Source organism: Psittacula echo (assembly GCF_963264785.1).
Source record: "Psittacula echo genome assembly, chromosome: 9".
NCBI lineage: Eukaryota > Metazoa > Chordata > Aves > Psittaciformes > Psittacidae > Psittacula > Psittacula echo.
In genome coordinates this window covers 18,664,788-18,684,284 of record NC_137745.1, presented here as the reverse complement: position 1 = coordinate 18,684,284, position 19,497 = coordinate 18,664,788, and the positions used below count along the sequence as shown (strand labels likewise).

Here is a 19,497-nt window from a genome sequence, read left to right as displayed (position 1 = left end):
GGCTTGCCCCGGTCCCGCCGGAGAGAGCGGGACTGCCGGAGCTGGGCGCCCCCTTCCCCGGCAGCAGCTCCGGGAGCCTCATCCCCGCCTCCAGCCCGCCCTGCCGGGCGCGCCGGGACCGGGGGAGCCCGTCGGGACCCCGGGGCGCTGCACGGCTCCCCCATCCTTCCCGCTCCTGCCTCAGTTTCCCCCGCGATGCCCGGACGGGGCGGCCCCTCCGGTCCCCGCCCCGGCCCCTTCCCCGGTGCCGGCCCCCACCCCGCCGCCTCGCAGCGCCCGCGGCCGCCGGGCCATGGAGCTCATCGAGCTGCGGGAGCTGCAGCCGGAGCCGCGCCCGGGCCGGGGCCGCCTGGAGCGGACCAACGCGTTGCGCATCAGCCCGGCCCGGCGGCTCGGCCCCGGCGCGCACCCCGATCCGCGGCTGACGGCGGCACCGGGCGCCGGGCACCGCTTCGAGCCGCGGCGCCGCGGGCTCCACACCTGGTGCGACCTCTGCGGGGACTTCGTCTGGGGCGGTGGCAGGAAGAGCCTCCAGTGCCGCCGTGAGTACCGCGCTGCGCCCCGGGCCTCCCGCACCCCCGCCGGGCACCGGCATCCCGCCACCGGGCTCCCTCGCCGGGCACAGGGCATTCCCCGCCGGGCATCGCCACCGCCGGGAATCCTGGTGGGAAACGGCTACTGGGCATGGGTATCCTGGCACCAGGCACCCACAACAGGCACTGAGCATCCTGGAACTGGGCACCCCCTCTGGGTACTACACGTCTCAGTACTGGGCACCTGCACCAGGCACTGAGCATCCCAGCACTGACAGTTTTGGTACTGATTACGCCCCATAGGCCCCGGGCATCCTGCTACTGGCACCCCCACTGAGTACTGGGCATCCCTGTGCTGGGAGGCACTGTACAGAGGCACTGGGCCTCTGGACACCAGGTACCTCCACCAAGCACTGGACATCCCAGTACTGGGCACATGCACCAGGCAGTGGCAGCCCCAAATCAAATATCCCCACCAGACACCAAACATCCCAGTACTGGGCACCCACACCAGGCATCAGGCAGCCTGGGACCAGGCACTGTGTATCCCAGTACCGGGCACTGAGCATCCCAGCCATCAGGCACCCACAATAGCAGCCCAGGCAGGGAGCATGGGCATTCTGGTACCTGCGCAGCACCATGTCCCATGTGGGTGCTGTTCCCTGGGCTTCTGGCACCACACTGCATGGGCAGGCAGCCGGCACTGGGCACCAGTACTGACACAGACACCAGCCCTTGTCCCACCAGGCACCAGTACCCTCCCGGGCACAGTCAGTGACCCTGACACCCATGGCCATGGTGGTGACACTGGTCCCGTCCCTGTCCCTAGACTGCAGCTTCACCTGCCACTATCGGTGCCGGGCCCTGGTGCGGCTGGACTGCAGCGGCCCCCCGGGTGCTGGCGACGAGGATGATGGCAACGAGCAGGCGCTGGAGAAGGACACCAACGTGGTAGGGCCGGGCCCGGGTCTGTGAGGGAGGGCGGGAAGTGGCCACCCTGGGGGCTGCCCGGGCTGGGGGTGAGGCCATGGCATCTCCCGCCGGCAGTGCTGTGCCACGCTGTACCCATGGTGTGCCAGGCTAGGCTGTGTTGGGCTGTACCGGGCAATGCGGGGCTTTGATGTGCCATGCTGGGCTGTGCCCAGCCTTGCTGGGCTGTGCTGTGTGAAGATGTGCTGGACCACGCTGGCTGGGCAGTGTTGTGCCGTGCCATGCCGGGCGATGCCATGCTGTTAAGTGTCAGCCGTGCTGTGCTGTGCCGTGCTGCCAGTCCAGGCTGTGCCGAGCCGTGCCGGACCCTGCCGTGCCGAGCCCACGCTCCGCTATCCCGCTCCGTGCCCCCCGGACCCGCCGATGCCCCGGCACGGCCCGGCCTGGAGCGGCGGCTCCGGGAGCGGCTGAAATCACCGCCGGAAGCGGGGCCGCGCCGCGCCGCCCCCGGCCCGCGTCACCCCCACGGCCCGGGCGGGGCGGGGCCGGGGCCGCGCTGAGCCGGGAGCGGGACAGGACCGCGACAGCGACCGGGCGGAGCCGAGCCGGGGAAAGGACCGGGACCGCGCTGAACCGAGCCGGGACGGGGACAGGCACTGCGATAGAGAACGGGCAGAGCCGAGCCGAGATAGGGACTGGGACAGAGCTGACTCGAGCCGGGACAAGAACCGGGACCGAGCTGATCCGACCCGGGATAGGGACCGGGGCCCGGCTGAGCCGTGCTGGGACAAGGACCCAGCTGAACCAAGCCGGGAGCAGACTGAGCCGAGCCAGAATAGGGACCGGGAGCGAGCGGAGCCGAGCCCGGACAGGGACCGGGAGCAGGCTGAGCCGAGCAGAGATAGGAACCGGGGCCGGGCTGAGCCGAGCCGGGAGCGGACAGAGCCGGGCCTCAGCCCGGGGACCTGCCGGGCTGGCGCGGGGCCGGGTGTGCCCGTGTGCCCGCGGGCTCGGCGGGGCCGTGGGGCGGCCGGCCCGGGCCGTGGCCGCTGCCGTGCCCGTGGCCGGGTCCGGATCGGGGTCGCGGGGCGGCGGGGCCGGGAGCAGCTGCGGGGCGGTGGCGGCTCTGGCGCTGCGGCGGGGCGGCGCGGGGGGCACGGGGGGCAGCACTGCCAGCAGCGGCTACTGCAGCCAGGAGGACTCCGACTCCGAGCCCGAGCTCTTCTACACCGCCCGCACCTCCTTCGGCCGCCGCCCGCGCCGCCGCCAGGTCGGTCCCGGGCCGCTGGCGTGACGTAACGGGGGGATGCGGTGACGTCAGCCGGGGGGAGCGCAACCCCCACCGGGTGCTGGGGGCAGGCGAGGGGGGGCAGTTGTTGCCCGGCAGTGCGGGAAATATGGGGTGCAGGCAGTTCTGTCCTGGGGGCTGAGCATGGCCCTGCTGTGGGGCTGTCTGTGGGGGGTAGATGCAGCGCTGTGCGGCGAGGGAGGCACAGTGGATTGAGTGAGGCTTTGCTGTCTGGCACGGCGGCCTCATGGCCCCCGGGGCTGGGTCCTCCCGGAGGGAGTGAAGAACAGTGGTTAGGGGTGCCAGCATTAGCCCCTCGTGGGGACCCCAGCCGGGTCCGGCAGTACCCGCATGCCCTCGGGTGGCTGTTGGGGCCAGGAGCCCTGGGTGCTCCTCGGCCCCATGTAGATACTCGTTAGTGGGTGCCGGCGGTGGGACGCTGAGCCTGGATTCCCCTGTGTGGGGCCGGCGCTTTGAAGTGGGGTGCCGGCAGCATGGGCGAATCCCGGGGTGCCTGCCGTGGTGCCGGGCTGGCGGCTGCCAGCGCTCTGCCCTGGGGACGCCTCTGTGATCTGGGCTGCCGGGAGGGGTGTCCTCGCAGCGGGTTCACCCATCCCTGCAGCCCAGGGAGGAGGGCCTGGGGGTGGCTGGTGCCGGTCTGGAGCCACGGTGAGCTCATCAGCCGGGCTGATGCAACCCCGCGCAACCGCCTGTGTGTGTGTGTGTGTCAGACCGTGTTTGAGGTGGGCTGGGGGCCGCGGGATGCGGGGACCGGCGGAGGGGTCCTGCTCAGCCCGGCTGCTGTCGTGTAGGATGAGCCCAGCGAGTGGGAGAAGGCAGAGTGGGACCAGACACAGGTGGAGCAGCGGATCAAGGAGTACAACAGCCAGATCAACAGCAACCTCTTCATGAGCCTGGTACGGGGCTGGCATGGGGCTGCAGGGGAATCCCAGTGCCCTGTCCTGGCCCTGCTCACCCCCTCACCGTTGTCTCCCAGAACAAGGATGGCTCCTACACCGGCTTCATCAAGGTGCAGCTGAAGCTGGTGCGCCCTGTCTCAGTGCCAGCCACCAAGCGTGTTCCCGCGCTGCAGACGGGACGGTCGGGGCCGCACACGCAGGGGGTGAAGCGTCGCACATCCTTCTACCTGCCCAAGGGCACCGTGAAGCACCTGCACATCCTCTCACACACGCGTGCCAGCGAGGTCATCGACGCTCTCCTCCGCAAGTTCACCGTCGTCGACAACCCCCGCAAGTTCGCCCTCTTTGAGAGGTCCGAGAAGGATGAGCAAGGTACTGGGGGTGGCCCTGTCCCCATAGCTGTGGCCCCACTGTGGCAGTTTCCCCTCAGTGGTGGTAGCCTCACGGTGGTGATATCCCCAGGTGGCAGCATCCCCCATGGTGGCAGTGTCCCTGTTATGATGGTATCCCCCTCGGCAGTCCTAAGTGGCTGTGGGGGTGTCCCTCATGACAGCACTATCCTCTGTGACAGTTTATGTCCCTATGGTGATATCTGCATGTCAGCGGCATCCCTGTAGCAGTGGCATTCCCCTTTGGCGGCAGTGTCACTGTCGTGCCCATGTCACCCATGGCAGCAATGTGTCCCCACCCATGGTGGTGATGTCTGCATAGTGGCAGCATCTTCATTGGTAGCAGCATCCCTATAGTGGCAGCGTCCCCATGGTGGTGATGTCCCTGTGGCATTGTCCCCCCCATGACGCCTGGCTGCCATTTCAGTGTACCTACGGAAGCTGGCTGACGAGGAGCAGCCCCTGCGGCTGCGGCTGCTGGCTGGCCCCAGCGAGAAGGTGCTGAGCTTCGTCCTGAAGGAGAATGAGACCGGGGAGGTGAATGTGAGTGTGGGGATGGGGGAAGTGACTGGTGGCGTGTGGCCATGGGGGGGACCAGGGGATGTGGCCTTGGGGGGATGTGGCCTTGGGTAGACGTGGCCTTGGGGGGACATGACCATGGGGGGACACGCCATGTCCCCGTTGTGGCATAGCCCATGTGCCCGCAGTGGGATGCCTTCACACTGCCGGAGCTGCACAACTTCCTGCGCATCCTGCAGCGGGAGGAGGAGGAGCACGTGCGCCGGCTGCGGCACCGCTACGCCCGCTGCCGGCAGAAGATGCAGGAGGCTCTGGCCACATACACACCAGGGTGACCATGCCATCTGCACTGGTGGTCAGGCAGCACACTGGGACCCTCGCCCGCAGGCGGGTGGGGGCACCGGGAGGGGGGATGGAGTGGGGCACCCCGTGACCCACCGTTGCAGCCCCCACGGGGCTGGCCCAGGGAGTGGGTGTCCCTAGGGGAATGGGTGTCCCCAGGGGAGTAGGTGTCCCCGGGATAAAATGGGTGTCCCTGGGGCGGAGCAAGTGTCCCTGGGGGGAAGCAGGGCGTTGAGCACCAATAAAAGCATCTTGGTGACGAGGCCTGGTCTGTGGCTTATCTTTGCGGGGGGGGCTGGTACGGGGAAGGGACACAGGACCCCCCGATGCCACCGAGCAGTGGGTGCCTGCACGTGGTATCGGTCCGCTTCGGGGCTCGAAACCGTGTCTCCGAAGTTCCCGCCGGCGCCAAGCGGGGAGGTGGATACGCCCCTCACCGTTCTCACGTGACGCAGTCAGCTCCGCCCCTCCCGGGTCACGTGCGGGAGGTGTCGCGGGCGCCGGAAGTGTCGCAGCGGCGCGGCGGCGCACGCAGGGAGGCGCTCGGTTGGTGTTGCCGGGCCGCTCCCGCCGCCCCCGCCGGCGCCATGGGCACCAGCGGCTCCAAGTCGCGGGGACTGTGGCCCTTCGCCTCCCCGGCGGCGGGCGGCGGCGGCGCTGAGGGTGCCGGCGGGCAGCAGGCCCTGGCCCGGGCGCGGGCCGCGCGCGCCGCCACCCCGTTTGTCTTCACACGCCGCGGGTGAGAGGCCGGGGCGGCGGTTGCCATGGCAGCGGGGGGGAGTCGGGGGGGCTCCGCTGCGGGGTCTACCCGAGCACTGCACGGCGGGGCAGCGGGAGGGCAGCCCCGGGCAGCGGGGGGCGCTGCCGCCCTCGCAGGGCTGGTGGTGCTCGGGCACGGGAAGCCGGGAGCTGCCGGCAGGCTCTTACCTGCCCGCCTCCCATCTCCTCTCGGCAGCTCCATGTACTACGATGAGGATGGGGATCTGGCTCACGAGTTCTACGAGGAGACAATCGTTACCAAGAACGGGAGGAAGCGCGCCAAGCTGAAGAGGATCCACAAGAACCTGATACCTCAGGTAGTGTGAGAGGAAAGGAAGTGCCTAAGTGCCACGGTGACAGCTGAAGTTCCAGCTTTGCAGGGGCCTCTGATTGCTGGTCTTCTCTCTCGGGGCATCTTCTTGCTGGGGAAGGCAACAGCTTTCAGCTCCACCCAGCTTCTCCCTCAGAGCTGTGACTCCTGCGTGTCCAGGCTCACACTTGTGCCCCTTAGGCTGTAGCAGGAGACAGAGAGCTGGTGATGCCCTCCAGCCCCACTTCCCAGAGAGAAGCAGAGCCCCAGCCCTTTGTAGCTGCCTGGCTGGGGAAGGCAGCTCAGCTGGTTGCGTGTTGTGGGGTGCAGAGTGCCAGGCAGCCCTGCATGGCTGTGGCGTCCAATTGCCTACCACCTTCCTCGAGGTGTGGGGAGCTGTGCTTGTTCAGCCAAGTGTCAGGTCTCTGTGGAGGGCCAGGCCCTGGCTTCAGGAGCATGAGCCGAAGCCCATCACCTGCTGACATGAGTGTGCACTTTCTTCTGGCTGCTTGGTAGTGGGAGAGATGTTGACAGCTGTGTGTTTTGCATCTCAGTGCAAAAGTCTCCTCTTGAAACAAGCAACTGGGATGAAGCTGGACAGGGTCTGGGGCACGAATTAAGAGTCTCAGTGCAGGAGAAGGATAGCCTGCAGATAGGAAAGCTTCTGTGGGCGTAAGTGGAGAGAGTCCTTGAAGGAATCTTTCCTAAGTAAGCAGAAAGGTACAGCTCTAGTGAGTGCCTGGGCAAGCCATTGGTGTGCTCTGAGGGGTGGATAGCATTGCAGTGGGATGGGACCTCTCTAAGCACTGCACAGGCAGTTATGGGAGTCAGGGGCTTCCAGGCTGCTCTGCTCGCAGAGACAGGCCTGGGCTGTGAGACTGACTCCTCATCAATGTGGGTTGAAACTCATCCTGTTGGAAAGCTTGGCTGAGCCAGAAAGAGCAGGGACCAGCACTCACTAACAGCCCTCTGCTACCCCAGGCTTTTCTCTGGCCCTGCGGGTGCAGGCCCAGCCCTGAGCCCTGCTCCCCCCTCCACCCCCAGCCTCCCACCTGCCAGCGGGTCCTCCCGGTACAGTAACAGGAGAAGGCTTGGACGGAGGATGGGAAAGGCGCCTGTAGCTGGCGTGGAGGGAGCGTGCATTCAGCAGCCTCCCCTTTGGATAGAAAGCTGCTTTTCTTGTGTGCCAGCTGCCCTGGCTGCTTTCTCTCAGAGAGCTCTTTTCATTCGTTTAAATCCTGTGAATGAAAGGTGCCGGATGAAAAGCGCAGACGGGCAATATCTGCCAGTCACGCACCAGCTGCTGCACGGGCAGTGCCTGGCAGAGCAGCTCTCTCCTTTCTCGCCCTGCTGAGCTCTGGACCCGCCATGTGTGGCAGCCAGCCGTGCCGCCCTTGCCTCTCCAGGGACTACTTTGAAGGGCAAAGTGCTTTGGCTTTGCATGCCGCTGCTGAGGCGTACCTGGTGTCACGGTGCTTTGTGGACTGCTGTTCCTCGAGGGTGAAGTGTCCTCTGTCACACAGGGTGACTTGCAGGGCAGGGCTCAGGGCTGTTGTTCCAGTGTTCTCTTGCGCTCACCACTCTGACTCTTCTTTCAGGGCATAGTGAAACTAGAGCACCCTCGCATTCACGTGGATTTCCCGGTGATCATCTGCGAGGTGTGAGTTGCCAGACGTTGCTGCCCCACTGCCCCCAGCCTCACCAGGCGAGGCTGCCTTGTGTTCCCACCCGAGGAGGACTCTGGGCGTGTGGCAGGAACCGCTGCTCTCCCCTCGCCCGGAGGTGAGGCGGGACAGAGCAGGCTGGGCTGGCTTGGCTGGCAATCGTTCCTCGCAGGAGATGGGTGACCTCGTGCAACGACCGCTTAAAAACATCCTTGCTTGAGTCAGAAGACTAAAAAATACCTTTTGTAGCCTCTAGCCGACGTTTGATGGGTAACTGGAACTGCAAACGAGCTGCTGTGTTTGAGCTGTTAAAGGGAGAGCGAGCCTGCACTTCTCACCAGAGAAAATCCCCTCTTCTCAGGTATGTGGCCCAGGGAGAGCCAGGGCAAAGGAACGTGCTGCCTGGGCCCCCAAGCTCCCTCGGGCCTGCTGTATAGACGGCCAGTGTTGCCACATGTCGCTTGACATGGGTGGTATGTGATGGTCTTCTGGATGGGTCCATTGATGAAGGATAAATGGGGCAGGCCAAGGAGGGACTGGTCTTGAAGCACACCTGGCTGGCTGCTGCGCTTCTCTTGGGAAGGGAACGGCGATCAGATGCCACTACCTTGGACCTCAGTCTCTTCTCTCTCTGTGTTTCCCCGCTTATGCCAGCTCTGGGGAGGCTGGCTTTGCTGCTGCCTGCAGTCACTCTGCCTGCAGGAGATGCTCGTGGTCCGTGGCTGCTGCTGGCGGCAGTAAGGTCCCCAGCTCTGCAGTGGATTTGTCTCTCCTGTTAGCAAACCAGCTCCCACTGAGCACCGTCCCTCACCTGCTGCAGGGCCGTGCTGCTGGCAAGGCATCTCCTTGTAACATCCTCACTCCCCATTACTGTCTTGGACAATCCTCCTGGTGGGGTGGGCCTTGACATGGCCAAGCAGGAAGGAAATCCTCTCTTCCTTCCCCATTGCCTGAAAACAATCCATCGGTGTGCTGGTCCTCGCTTGGAAATCTCCCTGGCAATGTGAACTATGGTTCCTCATGCATGCCAGCTGGCAGTAGGAGGAGAAACACGATGCACTTTACAGGGAGGCTTTCTGCTCTGTCTCGGAAGGTACTGCTCTTTTCTCCTCTTTCCTCTTGCTTGAGAAGGTTGAGGTCATCTTGGCAGCACTGAAAGGACCTCTCATCCCTATGTGCGAGCCCTGCGGAAGGCCTGGCCTGTCCTCGCCAGTGCTAGCAGCCACTGCCTGTCTGCTCTGCAGCCCTGGACCAGGCGGCTGGAGGAGGACTGGTGGTGGGCGCAGCTTTAAGCAGGGGCAGAGCCTACTCCCCGCAGCTGCCGGCTCAGCTTTCCTCCTCTTTTGTTCCAGAACTTACTTACTTTCTAAGCACTTCAGATGTTCGCTACCTCGATTTTTAATTTAAGCCGCTGGCACTTGGCTGCCAGCCCTGTCAGTGTCTGCGTTGGATGTATCAAACCCTGCGTCCGCCCAGAGCTGCCCGCACACGGCCACATTCCAAGCTTTGGGGAGATAACAGTGGTGTGGCTGTTGGTGTCTTCCTGTCACCACCTCTTCCCTCCACTTCCCCACCCACTGTTCCCATTGACAGGAGCGAGCACGGTGGGTGAAGCGGATGTGCTGGCTGCCACCCATCAGGGAAGCAGGAGGGTAGGGCTCCAGCAGGGAGCTTGTCTACACTGTGATGCTGGGCGCTTCTTCCGACATCTTTTGTTCTACTGCTTGCTTGAAAGAGTCTTGTCTTAAAACAGTCCCCACTGAAGTGTTTCTTACTCGCACCACCTGCTCTCGAGTTTCTCCTGGGCTGGATCTCCATGGGAAAGCTGTTCCTCCAGCTCCTCAGGAGAGCAGTATCTGCTGTCACCAGGAAGAGGAGAGGAGAGAAAGCCATGGCCAGGCTGCCCTGCTGCTGGTCAAAGGGTACGGGAAGCTGCACCAAACCCTCCTTGGGTACGGGGAAAGGCAGAGGAGGAGTGGGGAGGGGGCTGGTGCCACTTGCCTGCCCCAGCAGGGAGCCCCTCACCTGGCTACCACCCAAAAATCTGTTGGCAAGGCAGGGCCTGAACCCCGGGGGGCAGAAGAGACTGAGACCAGCTTAGCAAGCATGCTTTTGTCCTCCATGACAGGCTGTCCACCCTTCCCCCAGGGCATCAAACATGCTTCCCCTAAAACACGCATCTTCTCCCACCCTCCCATGTCGCTGAGCGGCAGCGAATCTCCACAGGCTGCCAACAAGCTGCGTCCTGCCCCGTTTCTTCCCAGGCTGGTCCCTGAGCAGCCAGCCCCCAGGCCTCCCCTCCTGCAGCAGCAGGGCCTTGGGAGCACGTGGAGGGGTCTTAAAAATGTGAAGGTCGCTGTAAATAGTATCTGTGTCCACTGTGGTGTTGGAGCAAGCAAAAAATGAAACAAAAAAAAAAAAAACGAAAGTTTTCCTTTTGGTTCTCTTCTGGTTTTTTTACGATTTCCGTGCAACGTTGTGCTGTCCCGTGTGGATGTGTATCTGAACCGTACTCACTGACACTAGGCTCCTCGCTCCTCTAGTGCGTGGGTAGGACCCGAGGGGTTGGGGAACGTACACTATTTATGGTCCTTCCTCCCAGTGCATCTGTCTGCTTTTGTTAAATTTCAATAAAATTATTTGTAGAGCCCACAAGTCCAAGAGCTGTCTCACTGGGGTGTGGGGCAGAGGATGGGGATGCTGGAGAGCTGAGGGGAGCTGGGATTTGCTCTATGGTGCTGGTACTTCCAGCCTGCTTGGTTTCCAGGCTAGGGGGGTTTGTGCTTGTGTGGCTGAATTGGTGGTAAAGGGGATCTGCTTTGGCACATGGTGCTTGCAGGAGTTGGTGGCTTTGTCAGGCTGTGACTCTGCTCGTAGCTGCTTTAAATACACAATGAAAATGTGTTTATATAAATATGTAATGTTCCTGTTTGGGTCCCTCTGCCTTCCCATGTGGGGAAGGAGATCTGGAGGGACCTGGGGCAGGGGGCAGCAGGGAAGACCCAGGCAGCCCAACCTCAAGCCGGCCTCTCCCCATCCCTTTGTGTGAGCCTGGTGGGGGGCAGGATCTGCCTGCCCGCTCCTCCCGCACGATTCCTGCCAAATCCCTGCCTCATTAATCACCGGGGCCTGACGACTTTCTCAACCCGGCGTGACCCAGCGCCGGGCTGCCGCCCGTTCCCGACCATTGCCGGCTGTCCATGGGTGAGCATGATCTCACTGTGCCCCGCGTCCTGTCCCCACCAGCCCTGCAAATGTTTTCCTGCGGCCACCGGCACCTCTCATCATTTCCTCTGCACAAGTGGGCTCGGAAATGAGCCGCTGACGAAAGCTGTAATGAGTGAGCAGTGCGGCGTGTCCTGCCAGCGCTTCAGCGTGCAGGGGACAAGGCTCTGGGACCTTTGCCCATTGATCCATAGATCCATTTGACCATTGATCCAACCCCAGGAGGGACACATCGTGGTGACCTCGAGGAAGACTGGGTGGCTGTGCAGGGCATCACGGATTGGTGAGGTTAACCCAGGTGATGGCTGTGGCTCCCTGACCCCATGAGCAGCTCCGTATCCAGTGGATCCCCGTCCTGCTGCCTGCAGGGCAGCCCCCAGCCTGGGGCACATCCAGGTGCCAACCTCAGTTCCTGGCTCCACAGCTGCTCTGTCCTCAAGCTGAACTCCTCACAGCTTGCCTGGACCTGTTGCACGAGCGGATGTGACTAACAGCCCGGTACTGGCACCAGTGAGGGATTCTCAACCACTCCGCTGCCTCGCCCCGGCCGCTGCCCTCCTGCTGCCCCGCACCGCTTTCTCCTCTTCTGCCCAGCTGGGAACAGCTTCAAATCATCTCCTATTTACTGGGATGAGATGGGAAAGGGGAGGCTGCGTCTGTCCGGTTGCTCCCTCCCAAAATCCAAGGTCTTCCCTGCGGGAAGGCAGGAGGGAAACCAGAGCAGGTAACAGCCAGTCCTCCTGAGGAGCCCAGCAGTGAGAAGCTGCGTTGTGTTGAGGACTTGCAGCCCTCGCAGCAGTGGAAAGCTGTGACCCCTCCAGCCACCCCGCTGCTGGCGGGGCTTTACCTTCATCATGAGGCCGCGGAGGATGGAAAATTTTAGGCGTTTCTGGGAGCCTGTTTACCGCCTGCAGGGGAAGGGCAGTGCCCGCAGGCGCTGGGATTTCTTGGCTGCCCACAATCTCTCCCAATGGTTTTGGCAATCAACGCCTGGCCCATGGACGACCTTCCCTCCCCCTCTCCCACCCAGTGCCTGGTATTGCCTGCAGGCTGCGCCAAGCCGTGGGGTGCAGCCTGGGTTCAGTCTGGATGCTGTGCACAACCCTGGTGGTACCATCACCCTCTCGGTGGGAGCTTCGCAGTCAAAGCTGACACCCAAGAGGGTCCCACTAACAGGAGCCATCTGCGGGTGCCCGCAGCCCTGGGCTCTGCACCAGCGGCACCGGTGGCCAGCACGGAACAATGCCGGGCTCAGCGCTCCCACCCGCTCCCCGGGGAGCAGGCGGGTGGCTGGGGAGCGCTTCCGCAGATTCAGCCCTGCTTCCTTCCCCCGCCGGCCCCGGCACACCCTCGGCTCCAGCCCCGGCGTTTCCTCCGCGGGAGCACCCCGATGGCCCCTGGCACTGCACGGTCAGAGCGGCAGGGGATGGGCAGGACATGGGCACTGCCACATGGCTGCGCCCTGAGCACTGCTTGTCCTGCTGCCCACTCGGGGGGCCCCGCCGGAGCCTCAGCGGTGCCCCTGGAAGGAAACCCCCCTCCAGCCCTGCTGCCCCTTGTCCCCCTGGACAGGAAACCTGCGGGGCTGCTGCTGAGTCAGTACCGGCTGCCCTGGCTCAGCACAGGACGTCCTGCCCAGCACAGCAGCGCCCAGGGACACCGCTGCTCCAGGACACCACTACCCTGGGGACACCACCATGGTGGGGACACCGCTGCCCTGCGGACGCTGCTGCTCTGGGGACATGAGCTGGGGACACCAGCCTAGGGCCCCCACTGTTCTAGGGTCACTGTGGTTCCAGGGTCACCACCGATCCCGGGACACCAGCCTAGGGTCACCGCCGTTGTGGAGTGACCATGATCGTGCGGTCCCCAGCACCCTGGCCCTCTCCCCCCCGCCTTCCTGCCCCCCCCATTTCGGGGTGCCCCCGCCCTGGGGTCTCCACCTTTCTGCCTCCCCGCAGCCGTCGACTGCCGCAGCCTGTTGCGCCCCCCCCGCACCCCGCGGCGCCCCCTGCCGGCACCCCAGCCACCCCGCCTCCTTCCGCCGCGTGGGGGGGCGGGGCCTCCCGGGCCGTACCAAGCGCGGCGGGTCAGGGGGGCGGCCGCGCCTTGCTCGAAGTCGCGGCCCTACGGAGGTGAGTGCGTGCGTGTGTGGGTCCGCCGCCGGCCCGCACCCGCGGGACCCTGCTGTGGTCCGCGCCGCCAGCGAGTCCAGCTGCTCGCCCGGGGCGGGGCCGGCCGTGGCAGGAGGTGGCACCCCCGCGGGTGGTGCGCGCCGGGGAAGTTTAAAAGCGGCGGCGGGGGGCGGCGACGCCGGTGGAGCCCGTGGCTGGGGATGGCGTGAGCCGGAGGGCAGCAGGCGCGGAGCGAGGCGGGCGGCGAGCGGGGCCGCGCCCCGCGCTTTGTGTGCCGGCCGCGGACAAAGGGAGCGCCGGCGCCCGCGGCACCGGGAGCGGGCGGAGCCGCGTGGGACCGAGATCCCGGGGAGCCGAGCCCCCGGGGGCTCTGCCCGCACTCCCCCGGTGCCCTTCTGCCCCGGGCGGGGGGCGTGGGGAGGGGGCTCGGGGCAGGGTCTGCTTTGGGGGGTGCGGGCAGAGCCGCCCCCGCCTGGCCCTCGGCTCTCCGCTGCCCCGGCGCCCCTCGGGCAGGATGCGCGGGGTTTGCGCGGCGGCGCTGGCCGTGCCCTGGCTGGCCCTGCTGGCACTGGCCCAGCAGCCCCCCGAGAAGCCAGCGGCTCCCCCCCTGCTCACCCGCCGGCCCTTCCTGGTGGCCTGGAACGTGCCCACCCAGGACTGCAAGCCCCGCTTCCAGGTGTCTCTCGACTTCAGCCTCTTCGACCTGCAGGCCTCCCCCAATGAGGGCTTCGTGGGGCAGAACCTCACCATCTTCTACAAGGAGCGCCTGGGGCTCTACCCCTACTACAACAGCCAGCGTGTGGCTGTCAACGGTGGCGTCCCCCAAAACAGCAGCCTGTCCGAGCACCTCGCACGCCTCCAGGAGGGCATCAGCAAGTACATCCGCTCGCCTGCCAAGGAGGGCCTGGCTGTCATTGACTGGGAGGAGTGGCGGCCCATCTGGGCTCGCAACTGGAAGCCCAAGGACATTTACCGGGAGGTGTCCAAGCAGCTGGTGTACCAGCGGCAGCTCAACTGGTCCCATGAGGAGGCCAACAAGCAGGCCGTGTTTGAGTTCGAGTCAGCTGCCCGGCAGTTCATGGTGAGCACCTTGCGTGTGGCCAAGAGCTTCCGACCCAAGCAGCTGTGGGGGTTCTACCTCTTCCCTGACTGCTACAACCATGACTACAGCAAGAACAAGGAGAGCTACACCGGGCAGTGCCCGGACGTGGAGAAGACACGCAATGACCAGCTGGCGTGGCTCTGGAGAGAGAGCATGGCCCTCTACCCCTCCATCTACCTCGACGTGCTCCTGGCCTCCACCCCCAACAGCCGCAAGTTTGTGCGAGCGCGGGTGATGGAGGCCATGCGGATCTCACAGCAGCACCACGATGGCTATTCCCTGCCTGTCTTTGTTTACACCCGGCCCACCTACATCCGCAAGCTGGACGTGCTCAGCCAGGTAGGGCTGTGCCACCAGGATGTCACCGTCCCAAAACCTGTGTGCCTGGGCTCTGGGGTCAGCTGAGATGGTGCCTCTGCCTGTGTGCCATCCGTTCCCCCGGAGTGGGGTGGCTCTGAAGTCTGATGTCTGCCCTCATGGTGCTACTGGCACACTGGTTTGGCTGGCTCCGTGTGGGCTGGGGAGCAGTGCCCTTTGGCACGGGGCTAACCCTGGGGAGCAGGAAGGATGCTCAGTCCTGCTGCCTTCCCTCCAAGGGGGGGTCACAGCATGGGGACCCACAGCACAGACCAGTTACGGGCCAGTTATTTGGCAGCAGGACTGGCACAAATAGTTGCCATCACCAAGAAAGTGTATGGAAGGTGCTACAGGACTCCGGGGTCTCAGCAGGCAGGACCCTGGGGTACATGAACCCACAGCTCCTGTGTTGTGCTGGCTTAGCCCCACAGGAGAAGGGTAGTGTTGGGAAGCCTTGTAGCCAAGGAGCTGGAACAGTCCCCTCTCCCTGTGGCCTGGAATAGGGATGGGTCTTGCCCCCCTGACCTTGCAGCAGGCTCTTTGGAGCACACCATGCTGGGGGCACAGGTGCTGTGTTGGGGTCTGCAGGGACTAACTGGGCTCTGTCTCCACAGCTGGACCTGATCTCTACCATTGGAGAGAGTGCGGCACTGGGTGCAGCCGGAGCCATTTTCTGGGGTGACGCAGACTACACCAAAAACCGGGTAGGTTTGGGTCAGTGTGCCCCTGGGGAGGCAGATGATGAGGGAAGGGGGAGGACACCTGCCCCCAGAGTTGCTCGAGGCTGGGTTGTTTTCTCCATCTGGGATGCTTCTCTGCCTGGGGCACCTCAGCATTGCCCCTCATACCCCCCTTCCCCCAGGACTCATGCCAGATCCTCAAGAACTACCTGGAGAGTGACCTGGGCCGCTACATCGTAAATGTCACGACGGCGGCGCAGCTCTGCAGCACAGCGCTGTGCCAGGGCCGGGGCCGCTGCCTGCGCCAGGACAGCAACGCTGATGTCTTCCTCCACCTCAACTCAACCAGCTTCCAGCTGCAGCGCCGGGATGGGGACAACCCCCAGCGCCCCCTTTTCTGGGCCGAGGGCCAACTGTCCCCTGCTGACACCCTCTTCCTACGGACCCACTTCCGCTGCCATTGCTACCAGGGCTGGAAGGGCAGCGGCTGCCAGGTGCCTGCTGGCCCCCGCAGTGATGCCTCTGACTTCTTGGCACCACTGGGACTTGGGGTGCTGTTGCTGCTTGCAAGCTGGTGCTACCTCCTCTTGGACTGAGCTGCCCCTCTGGCACCCCCTTTCTGTGGTGGTGTAGGGAACCTATTTAAGATTACCCTGCCTGGGAGGCAGCTTGTTATGTGGAGGGCTGCCCCTTACGAGGGGTAGAACAGTGTGGTTGCCCTACCTCTGCCCTCCCTGCTGTGGAGCAGGTGCCCACCATTGGGATGGAGGGCGGGGGGGCCTCTCCTGTTGTAAGGAGAGAGATGGGGGTGAGGGGGCATGGGCGCATGGAGCGGGTGCTGTGTAGTGCTGAGCCCCTGTGCGCTGCCCCACACCGAAGTGCTTTACCTCGAATAAAGCTGGGTGAGCGTCAGCTGGGTGTGGGGTGTTTTGGGGGGGCACAGCGCGCACCGCCAGGGCCGGGCCACACACGTGGAGGCAGCGGCGGGGGCCGCCCCGCGCTCTGCTTCTCCACGCCCGTTCCCACAAACCCCGCCTCCAGCGGGTTTGCCCCCGTTTGGCTCCGCCCCGCGTTCCCCGTGCACACAGGGAGCCCGTGGCACCGGGACAGCGACCGGCGCGGTACGGCCGCGGTGGGTACAGCCCTGCGGGGCAGCCCCGTGCCGCGGGGGGCTGCCCCCGAGCTAGGCCCCGTCCCCGCCGTGTCCCCTCGGCCGACAGGCGCTGCCCGTTCCCGCACGGTGCCTCCTGCGGCTGCCGTTCTGTGCTATGAGCTCCCCTAAACCGGGCCCTCCCTGCGGTGGCTGCTGTTCCCGCACGGTGCATACCGCGGCTGCCGGCCGGTGCTGTGAGAGCACCAAACCGGGCCCTCTCTGCGGTGGCTGCTGTCCCCACACGGTGCCGTCCGGTGCCACCGCCGGTCCCAGGCTGTGTCTTGCCGGGTCTTGCCCGGTGCTGCGCGTTTCCCCCCAGTAGTGCTCTCCTCCTGCCAGCTCACGGCCGATGCTCCGCGCTGCCCACGTCCGTCACCGTGACCTTGCCCTCCACCCCTTCCTGTGCCTGTTTGTCTTTCCAGCCCAGCTCATCGCCGGCCATCACCGAGTGTTGACTCTGCGCATTCCTCCCCGGCCAGGCCCCCCGCTGACAGTTGTTAGCCCGGGGCTGGTGGACGCTACCGTCCCCTCTCCGGCCCGCCGGCTCCCGCTACTGATAACGTTGGGGACTTGCAGTGAGGAGGTGGGCGAAGTGCCCCCGGGTGCCTGGCGCTGCTCGGGGACAGGGGTGTGGGTTAATGCCAGCCGCGGCTTGGCCTGGGGATAAAGGTCTGCCTTTATCGAGGTCTGCCCAGGTCTCCTTTGTCTTGGCTCTCCCCAGGCTGCTCTAGGACACATCCTGCGCACACCAGCACCATGGCATTGGGGTGGTCCTGCTGGGTTTTCCTGCTGCTCCTGCCTTCCCTGGCCTGCGCCAGGAAGCCTGGCCCTGTCCTTGTCAACCGCCCCTTTGTCACCATCTGGAACATCCCCACGGAGCACTGCGCCGAGAAGTACAACGTTACCCTCAACCTGGAGGTCTTTGATGTGTTGGCCAATGACCAGCAGTCCTTCACTGGGCAGGACATCACCCTGTTCTACAGCAAGGAGCTGGGGCTCCTCCCCTACTACACATCTGAGGGGATGCCAGTGAACGGGGGTCTCCCCCAGAATGCCAGCCTGCAGGCCCACCTGCAGCAGGCCACCCGGGACATCAAGGTCACCCTGGCCAGCCCTGCCTACAGCGGACTGGCCGTCATCGACTGGGAGAAGTGGCGCCCGCTGTGGGTCCGCAACTGGGCCTCCATGGACATCTACCAGCAGCAGTCGGAGGAGCTGGTGTGGCAGCAGCACCCGCAGTGGCCCCCCGAGCTGGTGAAGGAGGCGGCCAAGCAGCAGTTTGAGCAGAGCGCCCGCAACTTCATGGAGCAGACCCTGCAGCTGGGTGAGACCCTCCGTTCCGACAGCTACTGGGGGTTCTATGGCTTCCCTGACTGCTACAACAACGACTTTGACAGCCTGCCCTACACCGGGATGTGCCCGGCGGTGGAGCAGCAGAGGAACAAGGAGCTGTGGTGGCTCTGGGAGAGCAGTCGTGCACTCTACCCCAGCATCTACCTGCCCTCCTGCCTCAACGGCACCAACAAGGCACTTGCCTACATCCGGCACCGTGTGGCTGAGGCTTTTGCCGTGCAGCGTGGTGTCCTTGATGGTGGCATCCCTGTTCTGCCTTACTCCCAGATTGCCTTTGACGGCACAGTCGACTTCCTTTCCCAGGTGATGGGGATGTGGGGATGGTGGGTACCTCTCAGGCTGATGGGTTGGTGCCGGGGAATCTTTAGCTCTTTGGGCAGCGTTGACGTTTCCTCTCCCCGGGGTGCAGGAGGACCTGATGAACACCATCGGGGAGAGCGCAGCTCAGGGTGCTGCCGGCATAATCCTCTGGGGCAGCCTCAACTACAGCAACTCCAAGGTGAGTGCGGTGGTTGGCACTGTGCCACTGCCTTCAGAGAACCCCCATTCCCTGACCAACAGGACTGTAACATCATACGCCGTTGCAGGAGATGTGCCTGAGGCTGAAGGACTATGTGGAAGGGCCACTGGGCCACTACATCGTCAATGTGACAGCCAGCACTGATCTGTGCAGCCAGAGCTTGTGCTCTGGCCAGGGCCGATGCGTGCGCAAGGAGGACAAGCAGGGCTTCCTCCACCTTGACCCCTTCCGCTTTGCCATCAACCTGCAAGCTGGCAAGCCCTGGCTGGTGACCCAGAGCCTGGAGTCCGGTGATCACACCTCGGGGCTGGCTGAGGAGTTCAGGTGCCAGTGCTACGATAAGTGGCAGGGGCCCCGCTGCAACACCCAGGACATCACCAGCTGAGGTGCATAGGGAGAGCGGGGCAGGCTGGGTGACAGCGCCTCGCGCCCCAGCACCCACACTCTGGGGTTGGGACCCCACCGTGGCACCGCCAATAAAACCGGTAGGCACTCGCAAGCATATCCTTGTCTTCTGCCGCGGCACGGTTGGGGGTGGGAGGGCCCTGCTGAGGTGAAGCTGTTAGCGTCTGGATGTTCAGCTTGGGGGGGAGTCACATACACAGTTCTCTGATCTTATCTGTGGGCAATCTCTCCATGATGGGACTGCGCTGTGGAGCACTCAGTGTTTACCGGGGATGTACAGGCTGGACCCCTTATTTCTTATGCTGGTTAACATAAACCACTGCAAAGCATGGACTGTCCCCCAGCATGCAGCTACTCCCACCATAAAATGAACCCCTGCTCAGTGGACAGGAAGGGCCGCAGGAAGCAGCATCGAGTTTAGATGCTTCAGTTAAAGGCTCTTTGCTAAGCTGGGTCTCGGTAAATGCTCTTCTCAGAGGTTCTTACATCAGTCACTGAGTAACGAGTTGTCTCCTTGTGGTAAAACCTGAGCCAGGGTTCTATGGCTCAGCCGAGTCACCTGAAGAGTGCCAGGACTTGTGAGCTCCTGGTGTCCTGGCATGGCCTTGGAGAACGTCTCGCCGAAGAGGGGAGCTCACACGCATCAGTGTCATGGGGAAGAGCATGCTGGGTGCAAGCACTGGGCAAGCCTCAGCCTGGTTTTTACTCTCGAGAGCTCAGAAAGCAGGCTGGGCTCTTCTCAGCAATGGTTCAGCTGGTGGCAGATCACCTGCTTCTGCTTGGGGTTTGGATGGTGAGATAGGAACTCCTGCTGGGGTTGTGCTGTACAAAGAGGACAGGACAACTGAGGAAGATTTATTGTTTAATAGTTTATTATTAATTCTACCAGGCTCTATCTAACCTGCTCTCCTAA

At 64.1% G+C, this 19,497-nt stretch overlaps 3 protein-coding genes across 3 annotated transcripts; all 3 read left to right on the top strand.

Annotated features, from left to right (window-relative positions):
- Positions 1–292: 292 nt before the first annotated feature.
- RASSF1 (Ras association domain family member 1) lies at positions 293–4,914 on the top strand (the record flags this gene model as incomplete). Its single annotated transcript, XM_080625548.1, has 6 exons — positions 293–542; positions 1,363–1,484; positions 3,564–3,668; positions 3,749–4,043; positions 4,488–4,603; positions 4,768–4,914. 6 exons carry the CDS (start codon positions 293–295, stop codon positions 4,912–4,914), a joined length of 1,035 nt encoding a protein of 344 aa, XP_080481674.1.
- Positions 4,915–5,411: 497 nt separating this feature from the next.
- TUSC2 (tumor suppressor 2, mitochondrial calcium regulator) lies at positions 5,412–10,299 on the top strand. The gene is made up of 3 exons (XM_080625521.1): positions 5,412–5,660; positions 5,877–5,997; positions 7,589–10,299. Exons 1-3 carry the CDS (start codon positions 5,509–5,511, stop codon positions 7,652–7,654), a joined length of 339 nt encoding a protein of 112 aa, XP_080481647.1. The 5' UTR covers positions 5,412–5,508; the 3' UTR covers positions 7,655–10,299.
- A 3,229-nt stretch (positions 10,300–13,528) lies between these two features.
- LOC308224860 (uncharacterized protein) lies at positions 13,529–18,564 on the top strand (the record flags this gene model as incomplete). Its single annotated transcript, XM_080625162.1, has 8 exons — positions 13,529–14,455; positions 15,088–15,177; positions 15,336–15,727; positions 16,033–16,274; positions 16,729–16,908; positions 17,028–17,962; positions 18,069–18,158; positions 18,247–18,564. The coding sequence occupies 8 exons, from the start codon at positions 13,529–13,531 to the stop codon at positions 18,562–18,564; spliced, it is 3,174 nt and encodes a 1,057-aa protein (XP_080481288.1).
- Between the last annotated feature and the right edge of the window lie 933 nt (positions 18,565–19,497).